The sequence below is a fragment of the Pimephales promelas genome, chromosome 2 (genome assembly GCF_988280905.1).
Source record: "Pimephales promelas chromosome 2, fPimPro1.hap1.1, whole genome shotgun sequence".
NCBI lineage: Eukaryota > Metazoa > Chordata > Actinopteri > Cypriniformes > Leuciscidae > Pimephales > Pimephales promelas.
Window position 1 is genome coordinate 35,336,132 of NC_142770.1, and position 23,649 is coordinate 35,359,780.

The following is a 23,649-nucleotide window of genomic DNA, read 5'->3' on the forward strand; positions in this document are numbered from 1 at the left end:
GTTGAGTTATATGTTCTCATTAACTATATTATTTTATGTTTCTTACTGTTATTTTGTTTTTACTTTATGCTATTTACTGTTACTAAAAATGTGCAAGAGTTCATTGTGCGCATGTGTGAACAAATGGGGACTTTTATTTTGACTCAACTTGTGTTCCTTCCTTGAGATGAATGTCGTGCTGCTGCTCCCTCGCACACTGATGTTATGCCAGCGCATTGAGAGGAAAACTAACAAATAAATAACACTGAGAAATAGTATCTGGATTGTTCTTTAGAGGATGGATGATTGCAACATATTGTGCATGGACATGACAGACGGAAATGAAAACTTAACATAAGCAATACCATTTAGAGAAGGCTACTTTTGGATTATTTGGGCTCGTCGGCATACCTGTCTCTCGTTGACTGACTGGCTTGTGTTATTCCTTGTGTCCGTTATTCCTGTCCGACTATGCGTTATGATGGGTCGTTCGCAATTCATGAGCGTTAGTCGATAGTGATGATGGGTCGTTCGCGGAGGAGTGTAGGTGATGATGGATCGACTCGTTCGCGAATGAGCTTTTGATGGGTCGTTCGCGATTCGCGAATGAGCCGACTCTTTTATTTGAACGTCGGGAGCTGGCTCGCATATCTGAAGAGCCGACTCTATTTTTACTAATTTAGCCTATAGAAATTAAATAATTATATAATAAAAAGTGAAATATTATAGTCAAAGTCATTTAAAGAGCCGTTTGTGAGCCAAAAGAGCCGGCTCTTTTCAGAGCTGAGTCAAAAGAGCCGAATGCTCATCACTACTATGTGTGCTTTAGAACACCCGCCCAAACTCTACCTCTGATTGGCTTACAGTGACAGTTTACTCTACCTCAGCCAATCGTCAGCATTTATGCGCTTGTCTCGTGCTCAATGGAAGAACAGTAAAAAAGTGTGCCTCTCGCTCAGTGTCGCGGCGAACGCCTGACCTCGCACAATGACCTGGGCAAGCTCAAGCAAATAACAGCAAATGTTGTGCAAATCTTGGAAGCCGGCGGTTTTTACTTGAAGCCGTGGGTTTACTCTGGCCAAAGTGGGAGGCCAGAACCCAGAGACCTGGGGAGGAAAGAATCCTCAGTGATGGTCCTTCCAAACCAACTCTCCGAAGAGAACAATAAAGCTCTGGGTCTTGGTTATGATCCAGAAAGTGACAAACTTCGCTTTATGGTAGCTGTGAACTTCTCCAAAAAGAAAAAGAAAATGAGATTGGGAGCTATCTTGGTGAGGAGAGCTTTTCAAGAAGCGAAGGTCAAATATAGTCCATCAGAAAACACATGGGACGTGCCTTTGTCTGAGGACCTCCGGGAAAACGCCATCTGCCTCCTTGAAGATTATGCTGAGCTCGGTCGGTTGAGATTCACCAGGGCTTTAACACCTTCCGACCCTGCCGTCGAGCCCTGCGGTAGCCACATTCTCTGATGGCAGTGAACGCTCATACGGTGCTGTATTGTATCTACGGTGGAAATTACTGCATGATGTGATCATACGGCTGGTCGAATCAAAGGCCAGATTGACGCCTTTAGACCACAAGGGGGATGTTGTCAAGGCTGAAGTTTGTGGAGCTGTCTATGCTGTCCGTCTGAAGAAGCATTTCCAGAAGCACTGCAGAATTCGTGTAGAGATGTGGTACCACCTGGTTGACAGCCAGACAGTCCTGGGAGCGGTCCAACGTGAAAGCTATGGCTACCAGACATTCTTTGCTAACAGAATTGGGGAAATTCAAGGCAGCACAAATGTCCAAGACTGGTGGTGGGTTCCTGGACCACTCAACATAGCGGATATTATTTCCAGAGGGGCAACACCCAAGGAATTGGACGAAGGCACTAGGGGTGGCACGGTTCACGAAACCGACGGTTCGGTTTGTATCACGGTTTTAGTGTCACGGTTTTCGGTTCTGTACGGTTCTTGTTATTTTTTTCTTTTAATCTTTAACACTTCAGAAATGTACTTCAGCATGTGATATACATAGCTTAATTATCCACACTTTAGGATACAGTATAAAAAAATTATATTCATGCAATCATGCACAAACTGAATTTGACTCTTTGACTTTAAGCACATTTTGGGACTATCTCAGAGGAAAGCTATAGGTGAGATTTTGACACAGCAAGAGAGAAGAAATTGACATGCTTTTCGTTTATTTGGCAAAAAAAAGGAGAATGTGTATCACTATGTCTACAAGAACTTGTGCATTTTTATCACACAAATCTTATTTACACAAAGAAATTAACTTGCATTTATGAACTGACAACTTTTGTAGCTCTTACAAAAATTCTATCTTTTAAAAGAAAAAAAGAGGAACTACACTGTCTTTTATGAATAAGTCAATATACATGAAACCTCATTGCCTATAATTAGGCTATAGAAATAGCAAAGGCCATAAACATAAAGTGAAAAGTTCAACCTCAACACAAAAAACAGTATCAACAATGCTTCTATTCCCAAAAAGTGAGGGTACCTTTTTTCAGTTTAAATTAAAGTGCAGGATTTGGAAACATTTGACTGAAGCTCTTATCTAAACATAAAGTGCCACTGTAACGTTATATTAAAATACCATAACATGAAATCAAAAATGTCCCCACACACCGGACTTATAGACTTATAGGACGCTGGCGCATCCTCCAACTCCCTCATCTCTCCCACTTGCCATTTCTCCGCGTGCCGTGACCTGCAGCGCTCCATACTCCACTTTTACTGGCTTGTTTACTAACTTGAACCAGCGCTGCACAGAGCGATCGGTAATGACATCAAATATCGCGAAAGTGAGTGACGGAGCCGTCGTTCCCGCTCTAGTGTGATGTTATTCACCGGTCGCTCTGTGCAGCGCCGGTCCAAGTCGAACAAGCTTATGTCACGCGAAAAGAAAACACACGTCACATACGGGCACGAGGTTACATTGCGCATGCGTCGAACCGTGAGACGCACACACGCTCCGAACCGAGACAAGCGAACCGAACGGTTCGGGTGTTTTTTCATGTACCGTGCCACCCCTAGAAGGCACAGAATGGCAGCTGGGTCCTAAGTTCTTAAGTCTCCCGCAGAGTGAGTGGCCAGTTAAGTCCGCTAAGGATGTTGCTGTTGAAGCAAGAGAGAACCTCACACGTATCCAGAAGAAAGCTTTTGTTGCTGCTCTTACCCGGGTTGGAGCAAAAAAGGAGCCCTCCATGAATCTGCTTAGGCCACCCATTGGGGTTGCAGCCACAAGCCTTCTAGATATCAAGCGGTTCAGTAGCCTAGTGCAACTGATAAAGTCACTAGCGCTGGTATGGAGAGCGGCAAAGAAGTTTCTTCATGGCAGAGCCAGGGGAAGATTAAAGTGGGAGGCAGTCCCGTTGGTTGGCATTGTTACTGTGGCCGAAAGGGAGGACGCCTTCCGAGATTTGTGTCTAGCAGCGCAAGAAGGAGTTACTTTCCCCAGCACCACAACAGACCGGCTGGTTGTGTACAGGGATGGAACTTGTGGGTTGTTACTGTGCGGAGGCCGAATACAGTATTTCAAAGAAGACTGCTGGGCTGTTCCACTAATTCCCTTTGACACCTGGCTGGGTACTCTACTAGCACGCCAAAGTCACCAGGAAGGGCATGAAGGGGTTGCTGGGACTCTGTTAAGAATGCGGCAAAAGGCTTGGGTCATACAAGGTAGAAGGCTGGCCCAGAAAGTTGTCAACCAGTGCATTCACTGTCGGAAGGCTAGAGCTCAAGTATGCAACCAAGTAATGGGTGATCTACCAGTAGAAAGGTCAAGACCCGCTGCGCCATTCCAGTTTACTTCTGTTGACTTGTTTGGGCCATATCTGGTGAAAGATGACATCAAAAGAAGAGTGTCCATGAAGGTCTGGGGCATCATCTTCTGCTGCATGGCAAGCCGGGCACTATACGTAGATCTTGCCAGTAGTATGTCCACAGAGAGCTTCTTAATGGCCTACCAAAGATTTGTTGCCATCAGGGGCCATCCCCTTAAGGTTTGGTCAGACCCTGGGACTAATTTTATTGGGGCAAGATCTTTTCTGAAGGTTTTTTTTATGCTTTTTTGCAAAGCCAAGATACAGTAAGCCTGGAGGAGTATGCTGCAAAAAGTGGGACAAGCTGGACGTGGAAAGTGGTCCCTGCTGATTCACCACATAGAAATGGAGCTGCTGAAGCTGGCGTTAGGGTTGCTAAGAGAGCTCTTCAAAGTTTAAGCAAATCGGCAAATCTTACTTTCAGTGAGTTCCTGACAACCCTCCATTTGGCAGCTAATTTGGCTAATGAGCGGCCAATTGATGCAAGAATCCAGAGTCGCGAGGACCGCATTGAGTATGTAACACCAAACTCGCTTCTCTTAGGGCGAGCATCTCACAGTGGCGACTTCAAGTCTTTTGACTTTAACAACTACCCCTACAAGCGCCTTCGTGAAGTTCAAGCCCAGGTTAACGAGTTTTGGAAAGCGTGGTGCCAGCTTGCTGGCCCAAGTCTTTTCGTTAGAACCAAATGGCACACTACGGAAAGAAATGTCGCTGTTGGGGATGTTGTTTGGCTTTGCGACCAGAACGCTCTACGGGGTCAGTTTAGGCTTGGCAGAGTCGTTTCTGTAGCTCCAGACTCAAAGGGCATTGTGAGAGATGTTGAGATTCTTGTCACACCAGGAAATTGTTGCTCAGTCCAGTATCAAGAGCCAGCGACCCAGTCCTTAGTTCCTAGTGACCAGGCTAAGAGGTCTAATGGAGTGATATTGCACAGAGATGTCAGACGACTTGTAGTACTTTTGCCTGTAGAGGAGCAGTCTCTGTAGTGATTAACTTAAAGTTCTGCAACCTTTCCATCCAAGAACAAAAAGGTTGAGTGGGAGGTGTCGCGGCAAACGCCCCTTTTCGTCAGCGATCAGGCGGAACAAATTATCACTCACCTGTGGGCAATCAAGTAGGAAAGACACGCACATTTCCTATTCAGTGTGTCGGCTAGTACCAGCAACAACGCCAGTAAAGCGCGAGAAAGGAAAGCAGCTTTCTAATCAGACTTCACTAAAGCTGTGCAGATATTGGTGCCAAATCAAAAGACTGAACAGACAGCCGGTAAGATCGCCACTCAAATCAGACTTTGTTGCACGCTGATGAGGCGTTGAGGTGCGAGTGGAAGAAGGCATTCATGTTTGTGCGCTGTAGTAGTTGTGTGTTGTAAACATTCACGTGGTATTTACATAATCACTTAATTTAGTGATTTAATTCTGATATGTACTCAGATATACGGGAAATTGTTGGCTTGTAAAGACATGGTTTAAAGTCGTGCATGGTCCTATTTTTATATAACATTTGCCTAAAATGGAAATCAAAAAGAAAAAAAAAATCAATAAATATTTAAATGTTGGAATAGTAGTTTGTACAATTTTTAAAGGGAGTGATTATGTACTGAAAATATTTTGTATGGGTAAAAAATGTGTTAAATTCACTGTTTTGATATTTAAATACTCATGCAATTCATTGTGCCTCCTGTAGTTTAAATAGTAATTTAATGTTTGTGATGAATTTAAACTCAAATAGTTCATGGAGAAATTTGTGTATTTGTATTTATATACAGTATGTGTCTAGTGCCGAGTTTGATAATTAATCATTTTTGAGCTCTGTGTGTCTGTTTTTACCACAAACATGCAAAATAGTAAATCGTTGGTGTTTTCTGGTTTTGACGGTTTTTCACCTGTAATGTCTGGGCTTCAAGAAGTGATGACAAATAAAAGAAAAGGACAAAGATCCAAATTGAGGCCTGGTTATTGAGTGAAACAGTTTAATGTTCAAGATTGGTACCTCCCTATCAAGTGAGGGTTAAGCACAACTAAATGAGAAAAACACTCGACACTCAGAGATCTAGTTGGTCTAATGAAAAAAAAAACAGCTTCATCACTTGTTATAGTAACGGGACGCATTTTTGGCAGTAACGGTAACGGCGTTGTTAAGAAGAGTAATCAATTAGATTACTCGTTACTGGAAAAAGTAATGCCGTTAGTAACTGCGTTTATAACGCCGTTATTCCCATCACTGGTGATGACAAGCGACTTAAAAATGTATTTGTTATTGGATTATTTATTCAAGAGAATGTAGAACTGTATGATGCTCCTGAAATAAAACTCAGAAAGATATGATGAATTGTTTTTGTAAATATGACTCATCTTACACATCATGTAGGGGAGAGCGGGGCACAACCTAATGCATTTTGATTTTGGCTCAATTAATTAAAAAATAATTAGGTTAGATTAATATTTTTTTACACAAGCAACATACACATCTCTGCTACAAATGAACACTTAAAGTTTTTTTCTTTGACCTACCATTTTCGTACAGTTGCACTGAAAGTGTTAGAATTACAAATGTTACAACTTAGCCCATATGCGGGGTTAATTGTAACAGAGGGGTTAGTTGTAACACTTGTGTGTAACACACATAATTCAGTACAATTTTATTTGAATAGTTTGATATTGTTTGTGCATCTGTATAGACAGATATCCACACATCCATCCCTCATCCAATCATCCTTCTATTATGGATCAATACCATGGATAGAGACATAGAAAGGGGCTGCACAGTTTTGGGAAAAATAATAATAAATAAAATTATAAAATATTGTAATTGCAATTAAATTGGATTTGTGTGTGGCAGCTGCATGTACAATTATTATTATTATTAATAATAATAATATCAGTCATAATAATACAAATGAGCTTAAAATAAAAATTTAAAGGGTTTATTACATTAAAAACAGGCCATATTTTTATCATTTTTATCAAGTTATCATTCATAGTACACTACATTTTAAACATTTTAAATTCCAACATTTTTTGTGAATGTCCAACAAAGTTAAATGTATACTCAAACCTGAAAAGTTGTGTGTCTCCCTGTTTTCATTTGATTATCACTGTACACTTGGCGGCTTAGTTGTAACACTGTGTTAGAACTAACCCCGCTGTGTATTACATATTTAACTCTATCTAACCGTCGCTAGGAATTGCTGACATGTTTCAAAACGGTGCTATGTTTGAGCCAACAAAACAGTGATTAAGGCAATATAAAGTTAGATTCAGAAACGTATACACCTAACACAGAAACCGAAAAAAAATCTATGATGAAAAAATGTACTTGCATGGTGTCAAAACACTCTTTGTCCAGTATCTTCACGAAATATAATCAAAACTTTCCGCAAATTCGCGGGAGACCGTCTTCTGGCAGCGAGAGAAAAAGATCAGAAAGACATCCTGCTTGATCCTGACGAACTATGTAAAATGTCCGTGTTACATTTAACCCCACGTTAGGTTGTGCCCCGCGCTCCCCTACAGTCTGTATAAGTGTATGATTGAACTTTTCCCCATAGTCTAGTGTTAAACACAAATCACAATACATTTCAATATCGAATCACAATATTGTAGAATCGCAGCGTATCGGCACCAAAGTATTGAATCTGGAGATAGATGCATTGACCCAGCCCTAGTGTGTGTGTGTGTGTGTGTAATGTATTTGTTAATATTTTAAAGAACTCTTAATATTGATGTAATTAATGTCCAATAAAGGCTGTATTAAAGCACTTAATGACATTCTCTGATTTTCAGTGACCTCATTTATTCACTCAGAGTCTTAATGGTAGAGATGATCTTACCTCAGTCTCTCCAGTTTACATTGAGGATTCGCCAGTAGATTAGAAAGCTGCTTCACTCCTGAGTCTCCTAGTTTATTCTCAGACAGATTCAGTTCTCTCAGGTGTGAGGGGTTTGATCTCAGAGCTGAAGCTAGAGCAACACAACCTTCATCTGTGACACCACAATCATACAACCTGTAGAGAACAATGACACACATTAAGCCTATATCCAGAGATAAACACAACACTTAAACTATAAATAACATAGGCAAGGCAAGTTTATTTCTATAGCACATTTCATACACTATGGCAGTTCAAAGTGCTTTACATAGAGAGGAAATAATCACAAAATAAAAGCAAGGAAAATTCAAACAGTAATTCAAAAGCTTTACATAGAAAGGAATTATAATAATCACACTATAGCTATTAAAAAAATATTATTTCTATGGAAAATCCCCATAAAACATGGAAACCCAACAATGTGTGTGAGCATGTGCCTGTGTGTGTGTGAGTGTTGCGGCGTGGTTCAGCGGTGTCTGCAGCGGGAGAGCGAGTGAGGAGCCGAGCGGGAAGTAAGTGGGTCAAGCTCAAACGATGACCACCTGTCTGTGATTTCAGTGATTGGCGGAGTAGAGCACATTTCAGCGGGCCAGGTGGACAGTGCAGTGAGAGAGATCCTGGAGCTTGAGTGGCCGTGCGGAGCTGTGTACGAACAATCCGAATTGGTCCGTGACCGTGTCTGAGGATGCTGTGAACAGCGGGACGAGTTTGATGTCTGAGACGGAGAAAGCTGTATGCAGCGGGAAGAGTTTGATCTACAGTGTTTGATTGATTTTGTGTTTGATGTTAAGAGCGCTGAGGCGCCGTGGACTGAGTTATTGAAATAAAGCACACAAGCTCCAGTATTTGCCGACCCCTTGTCTTCTTCCATCACCCACACTGAACCAAGATCTGGTCTGGGTGAATACTCGATTCTGGCTGCAGGGTGTCCGTTAAAAAGTAATAGAGGACACCTAGTAAAGTAGTTCTGGTGAAACTGCGTGTTTACCATTTGAAATTTATAAATAAATGAGCTGCCTACAACAGCTGTGAGTAACCATAGCAACAGGCAGTCACATGCTCTATCAAAACAAACATCTAACGTTAGATATTATAGCCTAATACAACAATGAGTGACTTCGTTATTTTTTTTATCATTTATGGAGAATATGATAACTTTGACGACTGGTATGCTGCCGAAGAAAGAAAAAATTTAAATAAAATGGAGAAATGACACAAAGAGTTAACACCGGGAGAATTTAATCAAATAGAAGACGAAAAAGATGAGATCAACACGAAAAAAATAAGAAATGGGCAGTAAATACACTCAGAAACTTTATTGTTCAAAAAGAAATGGACTCCAGCTTTGAAAATGACACCGCTGCTGCTCTGAATGAGACCCTGCGGGAGTTTTGAGCAGCTGTCCAGACAACCAAGGCAGGAGGAGAGTACAGCGTTTCAAGCCTATAAGGAGCCTGAGAGCCGGTATCAACCGCCATATAATTATTATGTGTAATAAAAAAATAACTATGCCTACCTTTGTGTTTCATGAAAAAAAAAATGCGTTTTTGAACCTGAAGGGTTCTATAAGCTGAGCGGACTATAAATATCTCCGGTTGCTAAATAAACCGTCAGGCAAGTTATTATGTGTAAAAAAGTCTCGGTTACGGATGTAACCCTCGTTCCCTGAGTAGGGAACGGAGACGTTACGTCAGAAGTGACGGAGATTGGGGGTTTCGCATAGAAAGCCAATCCTCTTCGAGTATTTAAGAACGAGCCAATGGCATGAAAATGCCTTGGGGCTGCGGAATTTGCATAGCGTATCTCCGCACCACCCCGTGGGTATAAAAGGAGGAAGTGAACGCAACCGCAGTATGTCTTCGCTGAGGAGCCAAGACTGAACTCAGGCGTCTACCCAGCGGTACAGCCGAAGTGGCAGGGAGACGTAACGTCTCTGTTCCCTACTCAGGCAACGAGGGTTACATCCGTAACCGAGACGTTCCCTTTCGTAGTCACTTCGAGTTACATCAGAAGTGACGGAGATTGGGGGCCTGTGCCATCACGCCAACTTCAAGCTGTCTTCCAGTGCCCTGCGAAAGTCTGGACCCCTGAACATAGCATAACCAGGGATCCTACTTTGACACAGGAATACCAAGGTACACTGGGAACATATCCCGGGAGGGACATGCAACAAAATGCCTACCGTAGGGAGGACTTAAGAATACACATATGGCCGTATTAGGGACTACATATGGAGATCACTGGAGCACCAACCGCAGGTGGCTAGAAACTTAACTCCAGGGGTGGCAGATGGCTTGCCAAGGGAAGACACATGCTCAGAGAGGCTTACAGTAGATAATACACATGAGACAGTTACCATAGGGAACCGTGCACATGGAGGCACCTAGCCGGCATCCAGAGCAACAGCAGTGGTGCCCGCATCGTAGGTGCTGGAGGACTCAAGGCTTCAACCGAAGACTACTGAGGAATATCGCACTTATCCAGTCCGAGAGTGGAATGGCGAGCAAGCGAAGACACCTAAGCGGGTCCAGTACTGGCGGAAGCGAGTACGTGAGAGGACACCGCTCAATTCGCAGATTATAGAATCTCGCGAAGGTGTTTGGTGTCGCCCAGCCTGCAGCTCTGCAATTGTCTGTTAGCGAGGCGCCATGCGCTAGAGCCCAAAAGGAAGCCACACTCCGAGTGGAGTGGGCCGTCACACCAAGGGGGCACGGTCAACCTTGCTGCTGGTAAGACAAAGCAATGGCGTCCATTATCCGGTGACAGCCGTTGCTTTGAGAGAGCCCTTCCCTTCTGGCTCCCCCCATGACAGACAAGAGCTGGTCTGAGGTCCTGAAACACCGCGTTCTGTCTATGTAGGTGCGGAGTGCATGTACCAGACAGAGCAGTGCCAAGGCTGGGTCTGCCTCCTCCAGGGGCAGCGCTTGCAGGTTCACCACCAGGTCCCGGAAGGGAGTGGTGGGAATCTTGGGCACATATCCAGGCCGGGGTCTCAAGATCACGTGAGAGTAAGCCGGTCCGAACTCCAGGCACGCTTCGTCAACGGAGAATGCGTGCAGGTCCCCTACCCTCTTGATGGAGGCCAATGCAACCAGGAGTGCTGTCTACATAGGACAGCCCAAAACTCTACCGACTGCAAAGGCTCCAGGGGAGGCCTCTGCAGAGCACTTAGATCTACTGAGAGGACCCCAGAGGGCACGAGGGGAGGGAGGCGGATTTAGCCTCCTCGCTCTCCTCAGGAACCTGATGACCAGGTCATGCTTCCCCTTAGACTTACCTTTTACTGCATCATGAGACGCGGCAATGGCCGCGACGTAAACCTTAAGGGTGGAGGGCGACAGCCTACGCTCCAACCCCTCTTGCAGGAAGGAAAGCACGACACCGATCGAACAACTCCGGGGGTCTTCTCATTTTTCGGGAAGAGCACCAGTTGACGAAGAGGTTCCACTTCGACGCGTATAGGTGTCTCATGAACGACGCTCTAGCGGAAGTGACGGTTGCCACCACCGCAGGTGGCAGCGAACTCAACCTGCCTCGTCGCGTCCAGGAGCAACACGTGTAGCCTCCAAGACCGGGACGAGGGTGCCACAGGATGCCCCGTCTCTGAGTGAGACCTCAGAGGAATAGGCCAAGGAGGTGCTGTCACGAGGAGCATCAGTTCGGAGAACCACGTCTTGGTGGGCCAATAGGGGGCTACCAGCAAGACCTGCTCCTCGTCCTCCTTGATCTTGCACAACACCCATGCAAGAAGGCTCACTGGGGGAAACGCATACTTGCGTGGGCCCCGCGGCCAGCAGTGCGCCAGTGCATCTGTGCCGAGCGTGCCCTCGGACAGGGAATAAAACTGGGCGCAGTGGGATGAGTCCAGAGAGGCGAACAGGTCTATCTGTGCCTCCTTAAACTGGTCCCAATCAGCTGGACCGTCTGGGGATGGAGTCGCCATTCGCCGGAGATAGGGCGGACCCGTGACAGCTCGTTGGCCGCCAGGTTCCGGTCTCCTGGAATGTACACTGCACGAAGGGACCTCAGGTGCTTCTGACTCCATAGCAGGAGTGGCGGGCGAGCTGCGACAACCGATGTGAGCGTAGACCACCCTGGTGGTTGATGTACGCTACTGTAGCAGTATTGTCTGAACGGACAAGTACGTGTTGACCCCTGAGCAGTGCTCGAAGCGGTGCAGGGCCAGGAGTACTGCCAGCAGCTCGAGGCAATTGATGTGCATGAGGCGCTGGGGTCCTGTCCAGGACCCCGCGGCTGCATGCCCATTGCACATGGCACCCCAACCCGTGGTAGATGCATCCGTGGAGACAACAAGATGCCTGGAAACTCGCTGAGAGGGACACCGGCCCGTAAAAAGCTGAGGTTCGACCACGGGAAGAAGGTTTGGCGGCACGCTGGAGTCACTGGAACTCTGGGGCCGCGAGGGAGGGAAGGGAGCCGCGGGGGGGGGGGGGGGGCGTCTTCGGCGGCGAGTAGGCGGAGGCGTCTGAGCCGACAGCTGGGTGGAGGCAGCAGCTGGCCGTCGGGGCAGAATGTAAACCCGTCTCCATCTGCTCCTAGGCGGCCGAGAACTGCTGGGCGAAGTCCTGGACCGCACCGCCGAAACATTTAGATGATGCTTCTGGACCACAGTGGTGGGCATCACCTGACCAAGGGAGCGAGCAACCGCTTCCGTCGCCCGTTTGAGATCGAGGTCGGCAGCAGGCTCGCAGCTCGCTTGGTCCGTCCCCTCCTCGTGCACATTCCTGAGCAGCTAGCAGGTGCTCATCATATGCCGGGCAGAAGCTGCCTGTCCCGCCGCTCTACAGGATCGCGCCGCCATAGACGACGAGAATCAATAGGCTTTGGATGGGCATCTGGGAGCACCGCGGGAGAATGCGCTCTGCGGACGCAGCTGCCTCGCAACAGAGCGCTCCACCGGGGGAGTCCCAGCGTACCCACAGGCAACCGCGTCGCCGAGGGGAGGGAAGGCGGGGAAACTGAAGCACGCTCTCGGGGAACACCCAAGTGCGTGTCAGTTCCGCATGCAACTTGGGGAAAAGGAAATTGGGGTTGGCTGTGGCCGTGAAGCGGCAGCGTTACCCAAAAAACAATTATCTAGTCACGAGAGATCGGGAAAGGGCGGAGTTCCACTCCCACCCGATGCTCACAGGGGCCCGAGATAGCATGGCCATCATCGCGGGATCAGATACGACGACGTTGACGCTCCCGAGGGAGGCAACGCAGCCGCATCCTCACTTCCCGAGGAGTCAAGCCCGCCTTGTGATGCTGCGATCGACATCGCATCATTCTCTGGAGCGCTGAATGAAACAGACGGTACCTGCGAAGAGGCAGACGCCTGAAGCGATACAGCGCTCACTGGCTCTAACACTGGAGCGGTGGGTGTGGCCCGAGGAACTAGCGTCGGGGGTTGTGCCACACAATCACCGTCATATCACCCTGTCCGCGAGTCGAAGAGCTTATAGAAGAAGAAGCAGAACGAGTAACGGACACGGACACTCTCACTTTATCAGATCATTGAGTCTAGATCACCGTGTAGAGATGCTCATGTTCCCCCAGAAGGAACATGAGTCATCCACGAACGCTGCTACTGCATGCTGAAAGCCCAGGCACACAGAGCAGCGATCGTGACCATCAGAAAATGACATGAATCGATCGCACCCAGAAGAACACGGGCGAATCGTCTTTAAAAAGACGTGCCGCGTGCAGGTCTTTCACTAGAGAGGAGGAAATTCACTCTTTCAGCGCTGAGGCGACCAGGGAGAAGCGCAAAGTCTGGCAGACCACTGCTCAGATCGCAGGCAAATGCAGAGTCTCGCTGGGTACCGCCGTCACACCAACACTGAAGAGGACGCTCGTCTCGAAGAGTCTTGAATCAGTGAGAATGGCTTGAGGAGTGAAGAAATCTCTTGGCTCCGAAGCGAAAACATACTGCGGTTGCGTTCACTTCCTCCTTTTATACCAACGGGGTGGGGAGGAGATACGCTATGCAAATTCCGCAGCCCCAAGGCATTTTCATGCCATTGGCTCGTTTTTAAATATTCGAAGCGGATTGGCTTTCTATGCGAAACCCCCAATCTCCGTCACTTCTGACGTAACTCGAAGTGACTACGAAAGGGAACTAGATTTAGCCTAATTAAAATATAAACTAATGTTTCAAAAATGTTTTATTTGGCAATTGACCATGGTATAAGCGGGTTAATGCCCTCCGAGGTGTCCATTGTCAGGTTTTAATGGACTTCGGCGGAGGCAACCGTCCTCCGCTGCGCATCGGCCGGTTCACGCCTCGCCGTCGTCCATTAAAACTTGACAATGGACACCTCATCAGGCATTAACCCTTACTTATTTTTGTCGTTGCTTACAGACAAGGTTGACAGAAGTTCGCCACTCTTGCTCCAACAGAGGATTAACTTTTCGTTATCTATCTGTGTTGCCGCTGCTGCTGACCCAGAGAGAGTTGTCATGAAACAGCTTCACAAAAGGTCTTTTAAACAGGGCCGGATTAAGAGTTCAGAGGCCCCTGGGCACAATGTCTTGTAGGCCGCCTCTTAAGCAGGCCAAATGCATATTTTGTCCAAGGACATTTTAATATGGCATTTACAGTTCTACTGACTTAAAATTAACTATACTGGATATATAGTTGTACTATACTGGAGTAAAGTTAATAAATGGTTGTTCTTTATATGAATTTGTAAAACTATGTTGGGTCGACCCTTAACTCTTTCCCCGCCAGCGTTTTTAAAAAAAGTTGCCAGCCACCGCCAGGGTTTTTGACGATTTTCGCTAAATTTGAATGCCCCCGCTGAATATTTTCTTCCATGAATATATGAAGATGATATATATAAAAATAAAGATCTGAGCCTCTGCTTTTAGGCAAAAAAAACGTTTTTATTTTATCTTCATCTGTTCTTTTTTTATTGCCTCTTGAACAGAGGTAGGTTTTGTCAAAAACACAACATTTTGGACAAAAAACTGAGAAAAAGGTGTTTTTATCAAACAAGTGCATTTAAAAGCAGAATACATTCAGATGTTGTTTCCTTCATATATAAAACTTTCCAAAATAAATTAAAAACATAAAATAAATGTAAAATATATCAAATTTCCCAGGATGTAAGGGAAATGTAACTTTTGCAATAAAACTTCTGCCTCTGCCTCTCTGTGTTCTACCTGTGAATAATGAATAATTGGAATTACAATAAACAGGCCTAGACACACACACACACACACACACACACACACACAAATACATATTACAATGTGGTAAATGTGCACAAAGAGATAAATAATTTGACAATTACACCTTGATATTTAGACAGCCACACATAAATGCCTGCACACACACATACATATTATAGTGTCATAATATTATACGATCTATCTGCGGCACGTCCATGGCTAGCATGAACATGTGCATCTCTCTCACTGACTACTTCGTCCCGATCAGATTCAGAATTATCAAATAAAGAGTGATCGGACTCCGAGTCCATTAACCTCCAGTACTTCAGCCATATACCTCTGCATTGTCTGTCTGATACATTCTCACTACTCCACTGTTTGAGACGATTGCAATCTGTTTCTCTAAACAAAGAGTTGCGCAATCATTCAGGACATGCGCGTGGGTCTTCCTTACCGTATACCACCTAAAACACGGATACCCGGAAAATTCCGTGTTTGGCGCAGATGCGTTTTTTCATTAAACACGGAAAATTCCGTGTTTGGCGGGGAAAGAGTTAATATAGCATATTAAGAGGGCTCAAACATCTTTTTAGTTGAGTCTCAGTCTGCATTACATTATCAATGGTGTTTTAGGATGCCAAACAATATTATAATAATGTAATAATGATTTATATAATTATTACTATGACGTAAAATCCATATAGCCTATAAATGTACTATATAAAGGAAAATGAATATTTCAACGTATATTTTAGTCTAAATTACACTAATATAGGCAAATTAAAATAGTTTTGTCCTTATTTCTTCACTTGCACAAAATAAACCCTTGAACTTGTATTTAGTAGAAAACACCAGATGACCATGATGATCGCATCAGCAAAGTGCACACTTTTCTTTAAATCACCCAGCACTGATGCCTATTCTTAACGTCTTGTGCTGTTTTATAACGGCAAAAAGCCATATCATGGTTTCGATATTAGTTCATTGGCAAAACATAACGCTAAAGACCTTTATGTTAGGTTATACATTTTACATCTTCTCATATGTGTTGGGAAAAGGGAGAAGAGACTTCGGCAAAAGGCGGATTCAAACTTGGGTCGAGCACATCAAAAGTTGATTCATGCGCTTTGCGTAAAAGTTTAAAGCTCAAATATAAACACTGATGTCTACCGTAGCGATCACAATAGAGTAAATCAGCTTTTAATAGAAACTTGGCACTTAAAACAACACATTTATCCATTACATTGTTTCTCCACTCGGTGTCGACAAGTGACTTAAAAATGTATTTGTTATTGAATTATTTATTCAAGAGAATGTAGAACTGTATGATGCTCCTGAAATAAAACTCAGAAAGATGTGATGAATTGTTTTTGTAACTATGACTCATCTTACACATCATGTACAGTCTGTATAAGTGTATGATTGAACTTTTCCTCATAGTCTAGTGTTAAAAACAAATCACAATACATTTCAATATCGAATTGCAATATTGTAGAATCGCAACGTATCGGCACCAAAGTATCGAATTTGGAGATAGATGCATTGTCCCAGCCCTAGTAGTGTACTGTAGACAGACACTAAGGTTTGAATTTTTCTTTGTTTAATTTGCACCCTGAATATGGGTTGGAGCTTTTAATTTTGAACTCTCAAAGCACACCAGACTGCTGAATTTAACCTTTAAAGAACACTAAATTTTCTTACAGGGGAGCATGCCCCCCAACCTCCCTAGAGAAACAGAGGTCCACTTCTGACACTGGGTAGTTGCACTCCTGAGTATCTCAGTAGTCTATGTATTTGAATAATGTTTAAATGTAGTCATATTTGAGAATTTGATTATGTAGCTAATTTTCATTATGTAGGTAATTTTCATTTTCTCACGAGTGCCGTCAGGGTTACTCTCTGGCCCTGTCCCAAATGGCACACTCTGAACTTGTGGACTTCCTCAGAGTCCACACTTCGGTGACGTCATGTAGTGCAGACCTATTGGGCCCTTAGCGCGAGTCCGCGAGGGTGCATTGAGAGGTATTTTTGGGACAGACTCGATCGTCACGCCGGAAACAGGAACTCACGCCTGTGAAAGCCTTATCCCTCTCCATACGGAGCTGAATAAACTTAAAGATCATCTCATCAGTCCCTTTATTAGAAATATATAATAATTATTTTTTAATGATATAAACAAATATCATTTAAAAAATTCCAGTCATCGAAAACAGGATTTATTTTATCCATGTGAACTAAACAGCCTGCTTTTACAGTTCTATAATTGTATATAATATATAATTTATAATTGTCACAGTCTTCCGTCTGCACCAGTCTGTCTTGTCATCAGCACTACACTTCCCAGGATCCTTTTGTCTCCTCTCCTGAACTCACTCCCTCATCAGCCACCTGTTCCTCGTTTTGATGTTGATCTGTTTCACCTGTTTTCACTCCATTATGTTTCATTCATCTGTGTATTTAGTTCCCTCAGTTTCATTCAGTCTTTGTCGGTCGTAGTCTAATGTGAGCTGTGTTGCACCCGTGTTTCTGTCATCCTGCCTGTTTATTATATTAAAATCTATCTTTATTGTGACTTTGGACTCCTCCGGTTCCTCAGCCTGCACCGCACCCTGACAGTACGACCGACCGCAACAGTGACAGTATGGGACTTCTCCTAACCCCAGCTCTCACAACCATCAACCTGTTCCAGGACGGACGATCTTGTGAGGAGTATGTCGTTAGGTTCCTGGAGCTCTCTGCTGGGGTAAGTTGGTCGGAGGACGTTCTAAAGTCAGTCTTTTGGCTGGGTTTGGACGATCATCTGTACCAGCAAGCCCCAGCAGCAGCGGTTCCAGGAACCTTTGCCGGATACCTGGACCATGTGTTGTGGTTGAGTGGGTCAGCCTTCACCGTTGGTGAGGCTGAAGATGACAGCACCACTCAACCACACACACCCACCATCATCACCACACCTGCCATCATCACCTACCGGTCAGAGCCCTCTTCTCCGCTGGTTCCGTCCAGCCCTCCCGAGCCTGTACTCCCCTCAACGCTGGCTCCGCCCAGCCCTCCCGAGTCAGATCTCCCCTCATTGCTGGTTCCGCCCAGCCCCAACGAACTCAAACTTTTCGCCCCGCTGGTTCCGTCCAGCCCTCCCGAGTCTGATCTCCCCTCATCGCTGGTTCCGCCCAGCCCCACCGAACTCAAACTTTTCACCCCGCTGGTTCCGTCCAGCCCTCCCGAGTCAGATTTCCCCTCTCCGCTGGTTTCGTCCAGCCCTCCCGAGCCTGAACTCTCTCCCCCGCTGGTTCCGTCCAGCCCTCCCGAGTCGGATCTCCCCTCATCGCTGGTCCCGTCCAGCCCTGCCAAGCCCGAACTTCCCTCATCGCTGGTCCCGTCCAGCCCTCCCGAACCTGAGCTCCCCTGAGCTCCCCCCTCGCCTGAAGGGCTCTCACCGTCGTGGCCGCCCGAAGGGCCCTCACCGTCGTGGCCGCCCGAAGGGCCCTCACCGTCGTGGCCGCCCGTAGGGCCCTCACCGTCGTGGCCGCCCGAAGGGTCCTCGCATCCTGCTCCGCCCTGGCCACGCCCTCATCCTGCTCCGCCCTGTCCACGCCCTCATCCTGCTCCGCCCTGTCCACGCCCTCATCCTGCTCCGCCCTGTCCACGCCCTCATCCTGCTCCGCCCTGGCCACGCCCTACTGCTCCGCCCTGGCCACTCGCTCATCCTGCTCCTCCCTGGCCACGCCCTCATCCTGCTCCGCCCTGGAGGGCTTCCTGCTCCGGACCCGGTCCTCCACACCCCCTCCCTGTCGATGTTACGGCGTGAGGTCACGCCTTCCTGGGAGGGGGGAGTTCTGTCACAGTCTTTCGTCTGCACCAGTCTGTCTTGTCATCAGCATTACACTTCCCAGGATCCTTTTGTCTCCTCTCCTGAACTCACTCCCTCATCAGCCACCTGTTCCTCGTTTTGATCATCTGTTTCACCTGTTTTCACTCCATTATGTTTCATTCATCTGTGTATTTAGTTCCCTCAGTTTCATTCAGTCTTTGTCGGTCGTAGTCTAATGTGAGCTGTGTTGCACCCGTGTTTCTGTCATCCTGCCTGTTTATTATATTAAAATCTATCTTTATTGTGACTTTGGTCTCCTCCGGTTCCTCAGCCTGCACCGCACCCTGACAATAATGTTTAAGTAAGAACTGTTGTAATGTTTTAGCAGTGATGCTTGTTCTCAGTGTTACTTACTCAGCGTGTCTAGTTGCTGTAACCACAGGCATCAGCTTCTGAAGAACTTCATCTCCTGTGTTTTGTGGGACACTAATCGAAAATAAAAAATAATTAATAACGCCAACAATAATAATTCATATCATAAGTAAATAATACATTTTACCTTTTGTAATGAAACACTGCTTTATAAAGGACGTGTGTTAAAGTTGTTCAGTATCGTCTCGGTTACGGATGTAACCCTCGTTCCCTGAGTAGGGAACGGAGACGTTACGTCAGAAGTGACGGAGAATGGAGGTTTCGCATAGAAAGCCAATCCTCTTCGAGTATTAAAAAACGAGCCAATGGAAAAGAAATGCCATGGGTCTGCGGAATTTGCATAGGGTATCTCCGCCTCACCCCGTTAGTATAAAAGGAGGAAGCGGACACCACCGCAGTATGTCTTCGCTGAGGAGCAGAGACTGAACAAAGGCGTCTACCCAGCGGTACAGCGGAAGTGGCAGGGAGACGTAACGTCTCTGTTCCCTACTCAGGGAACGAGGGTTACATCCGTAACCGAGACGTTCCCTTTCGTAGTCACTTCGAGTTACGTCAGAAGTGACGGAGAATGGGGGTCTGTGCCATCACACCATCTTCATAGCTGTCTTCCAGTGCCCTGCGAAAGTCTGGACCCCTAAACATAGCTTATAACCAGGGATCCTACTTTGACACAGGAATACCAAGGTACACTGGGAAACATATCCCGGGAGGAACATGCTACCAGATGCCTACCGAAGGAGGACTTACAAATACACATATGGCCGTATTAGGGACTACATATGGAGATCACTGGAGCACCAACCGCAGGTGGCAGAAATTTAACTTCAGGGGTGGCAGATGGCTTGCCAAGGGAAGACACATGCTCAGAGAGGCTTACAGTGGAAATACACATGTGGGGGTTACTAGCAGGAACCATGCACATGGAGGCACCTAACCGACATCCAAGCAAGACACTGGCGTCAGCATCAACAGTGCTGGAGGAACTCAGGGCTTCCGTAGAAGGCTCAACTGAGAAAAATCACACTTATCCAGTCGGTGGAGTGGAATGGCGAGCAAGCGAAGACACCTGAGCGGGTCCAGTACTGGCCGGGTAAGCGAGTACAAGAGAGGACACAGGCTCCACTCTGAGATTATAGAATCTGGCGAATGTGTTGGGTGTCGCCCAGCCAGCAGCTCTGCAGATGTCTGCTAGCGAGGCGCCATGCGCTAGAGCCCAAGAGGAAGCCACACTCCGGGTGGAGTGGGCTGTCACACCAAGGGGGCACGGACGACCTTGCTGCTGGTAAGCCAAAGCAATGGTGTCCACTATCCAGTGAGACAACCTTTGCTTTGAGAGAGCCCTTCCCTTCTGGCTCCCACCATAACAGACAAAGAGCTGGTCTGAGGTCCTGAAACACTGCGTTCTGTCTATGTAAGCACGGAGGGCGCGTACTGGACAGAGCAGTGCCAAGGCTGGGTCTGCCTCCTCCAGGGGCAGCGCTTGCAGGTTCACTACGTGGTCCTGGAAGGGAGTGGTAGGAACCTTGGGCACATATCCAGGCCGGGTTCTCAGGATCACGTGAGAGTAACCCGGCCCGAATTCCAGGCACGCTTCGTCAACGGAGAATGCGTGCAGGTCCCCTACCCTCTTAATGGACGCCAGTGCAACCAGGAGCGCTGTCTTAAGCGACAGGAACTTAATCTCGAATGATTGCAGAGGCTCAAAGGGAGGCCTCTGCAGGGCGCTAAAAACCACTGAGAGGTCCCAAGAGGGAACGAGAGGAGGGCGAGGAGGATTCAGTTCGTATCAGTTCGGAGAACCAGGTCTTGGTGGGCCAGTATGGGGCGACCAAAATGACCTGCTCCTCGTCCTCCTTGAGCTTGCACAGGGTACGTGCGAGAAGGCTCACTGAAGGAAACGCATATTTGCGTGGGCCCCGCGGCCAGCTGTGTGCCAGTGCGTCTGTGCCGAGCATGCCCTCGGTCAGAGAGTAATACAGGGTGCAATGGGATGAGTCGTGGGAGGAAAACAGATCTATCTGTGCGTCCCCGAACTGATCCCAAATCAGCTGGACCGACTGGGGATGGAGTCGCCATTCGCCAGAGACTGGACGGAGCCGTGACAGCTCGTCGGCTGCACAGTTCCGAACTCCTGGAATGTGGATAGCACGAAAGGACCTCAGGTGCTTCTGACTCCATAAGATGAGGTGGCGTGCGAGTTGCGACATACGGCGAGAGCATAGACCCCCCTGGTGGTTGATGTACGCTACTGTCGCGGTATTGTCTAAACGGACTAGTAGGTGTTGACCCTTAAGCAACTCACGGAAGCGGTGCAGGGCAAGGCGTACTGCCAGCAACTCGAGGCAATTGACATGCATGAGGCGCTGGGGTCCTGTCCAGGCGCCCGCGGCTGCATGCCCATTGCACATGGCGCCCCAACCCATGGCAGAGGCATCTGTGGAGACAACAACATTCCTGGAAACTCGTTCTAGGGGAACACCGGCCCGTAGAAAGCTGAGGTTCCTCCACGGGGTGAAGGTCTGACGGCAGGTCAGAGTCACTGGAACTCTGAGCGTACCGTGACGCTCTGAAGGCCCAGACGGGCTAGGTGCCGGAGCACAAGGTCTCGCAGACCTGTGTTCGCAGACCTGATCTCGAGAGTGTGCTAAGATCAGCCAGTCGTCGAGATAGTTCAGGATGCGAACCCCTTGTTCGCGAAGAGGAACAAGGGCTGCCTCAACAATCTTCGTAAAGACGCGAGCAGACAGAGCCAACCCGAATGGGAGAACCGCATACTGATATGCCTGCCCCTCGAAAGCAAACCGAAGAAACGGTCTGTGTCGAGGTAAAATGGAGACATGAAAGTAGGCGTCCTTCAGGTCTATCGCTGCAAACCAATCCTGGGGCCGAACACATTCGAAAATGCGTTTGGCCGTGAGCATCCAGAACGGCAGCCAGTGAAGGGTGCGGTTCAAGATGCGCAGGTCCAGAATCGGTCGTAACCCACCGGTTTTCTTGGGGACAATAAAGTAGGGGCTGTAAAACCCTGACTTCATCTCGGCTGGAGGGACGGCCTCGATTTCACCCTTTGTCACCAGGGTAGCAACCTCCGCTCTCATGATCAGGGCATTGCCACCGACCACCGTAAAGCGGACTACCCTGAAGTGGGGAGGAGACCGTGCGAACTGAATCGCATAGCCGAGCCTGGTAGTTCGGGCGACCCAACGGGACAGATTGGGGAGCTCTAACCAAGCCCGCATGGACCGCAGGAGGGTGTCCTCGGCGGCGAGCAGGCTGAGGCTTCTGTGCCGACGGCTGGGTGGAGGCAGCAGCTGGCCGTCGGGGCAGAATATGTTTAATCGCCTCAGACTGCTTCTGAGCGGTCGAGAACTGCTGGGCAAAGTCCTCAACCGCACCGCCGAAAAGGCCAGCCTGGGATATGGGAGCGTCAAGCAGACGAGTCCGCTCAGCGTCCCGCATATCGGCCAGGTTGAGCCAGAGGTGATGTTCCTGGACCACGTTAGTGGCCATCACCTGACCCAGGGAGCGTGCGGCCACTTTCATCGCCCGGAGAGCGAGGTCAGTGGCGGCATGCAGTTCGTCAAACGTCCCTGGGTCAGTCCCGCCCTCGTGCATGTCTCTGAGCAGCTGGGCCTGGTAGACCTGCAAGGTGCCCACCCAGCCAACACAGTCATGTGGGGCCCACATTGGTCTGACCTGGGCTATCTAACTGGGACCCAGACCGTTTTGTCCACGGTTTCCATGGTGGCCCCAGATGGGTTTGCCCAGATGAAATGAACACTGCTCAGTGTGCACACTACAGGCTGTTAAATGTAACACTGAATCAGTGTGGGAGTTAATGAAATAATTAATTGATTGAATACTGATTGAGCATTATTGATGAACACCTGATTTTAATAAGCAGAGTCACTGAAGACAAGAGAAACACAAGAATTACTTGCAGCCTCAGCCTTAAATGAAATCAACTGAAGATACAGTACATTAAATCTCATAGGATCTGATTACACAACTCCACAAACAGCATTACCAGCTTCACTTATTACTAACCAGATTTACTTTATTTCTGGTAGATGTCTACAAAAGTTCTTATTGAAAATTAACTGAGGTTAAGATCTTGATTATTTATTGAAAATAATAGTTTGGTTTGATGCCACCATTATAGTGATCAGTGTTTGCTTTAGTTGGGCTCTTGACTTTTTAACATTAGCTTCTCTCTGCTCAGTTGGATCTGATTGTTATGTTGAGAACAGCAAAAGAAAATGCAATCAGATGCTATAAACTGATTGATGAGTAGAATATAATCAAGTAGTGGCTTAACTCACCAGGATGTTATTCAAAATATGTTATTCATTTTCTTTTATTGTTGTGATTCAACAGCAAGAGAACCAGCACATTTTTTTCAAATGATTTTTAAAACACCGTTTACACATTTTGTGTAGGGCTGGGCGATATATTGAACGATATTGTTATGCGCATCTCATCAGTAAAGCCGGTTCCTTGATTAGTAGTAAATCACCTTCACCTGCTTTCAGATGGAAGATATGATGC

General features: G+C 46.9%; 1 protein-coding gene across 1 annotated transcript in view; it reads right to left on the bottom strand.

The window, feature by feature from the left end:
• LOC120486123 (protein NLRC3-like) overlaps nucleotides 1–23,649 on the bottom strand; it is a 53,058-nt gene that overhangs the window by 17,420 nt on the left and 11,989 nt on the right. Inside the window, exon 3 of the mRNA XM_089122205.1 lies at nucleotides 19,084–19,155. Within this exon, the coding sequence (XP_088978331.1) occupies nucleotides 19,084–19,155 (72 nt within the window). The remainder of the gene's footprint in view (nucleotides 1–19,083; nucleotides 19,156–23,649) is intronic.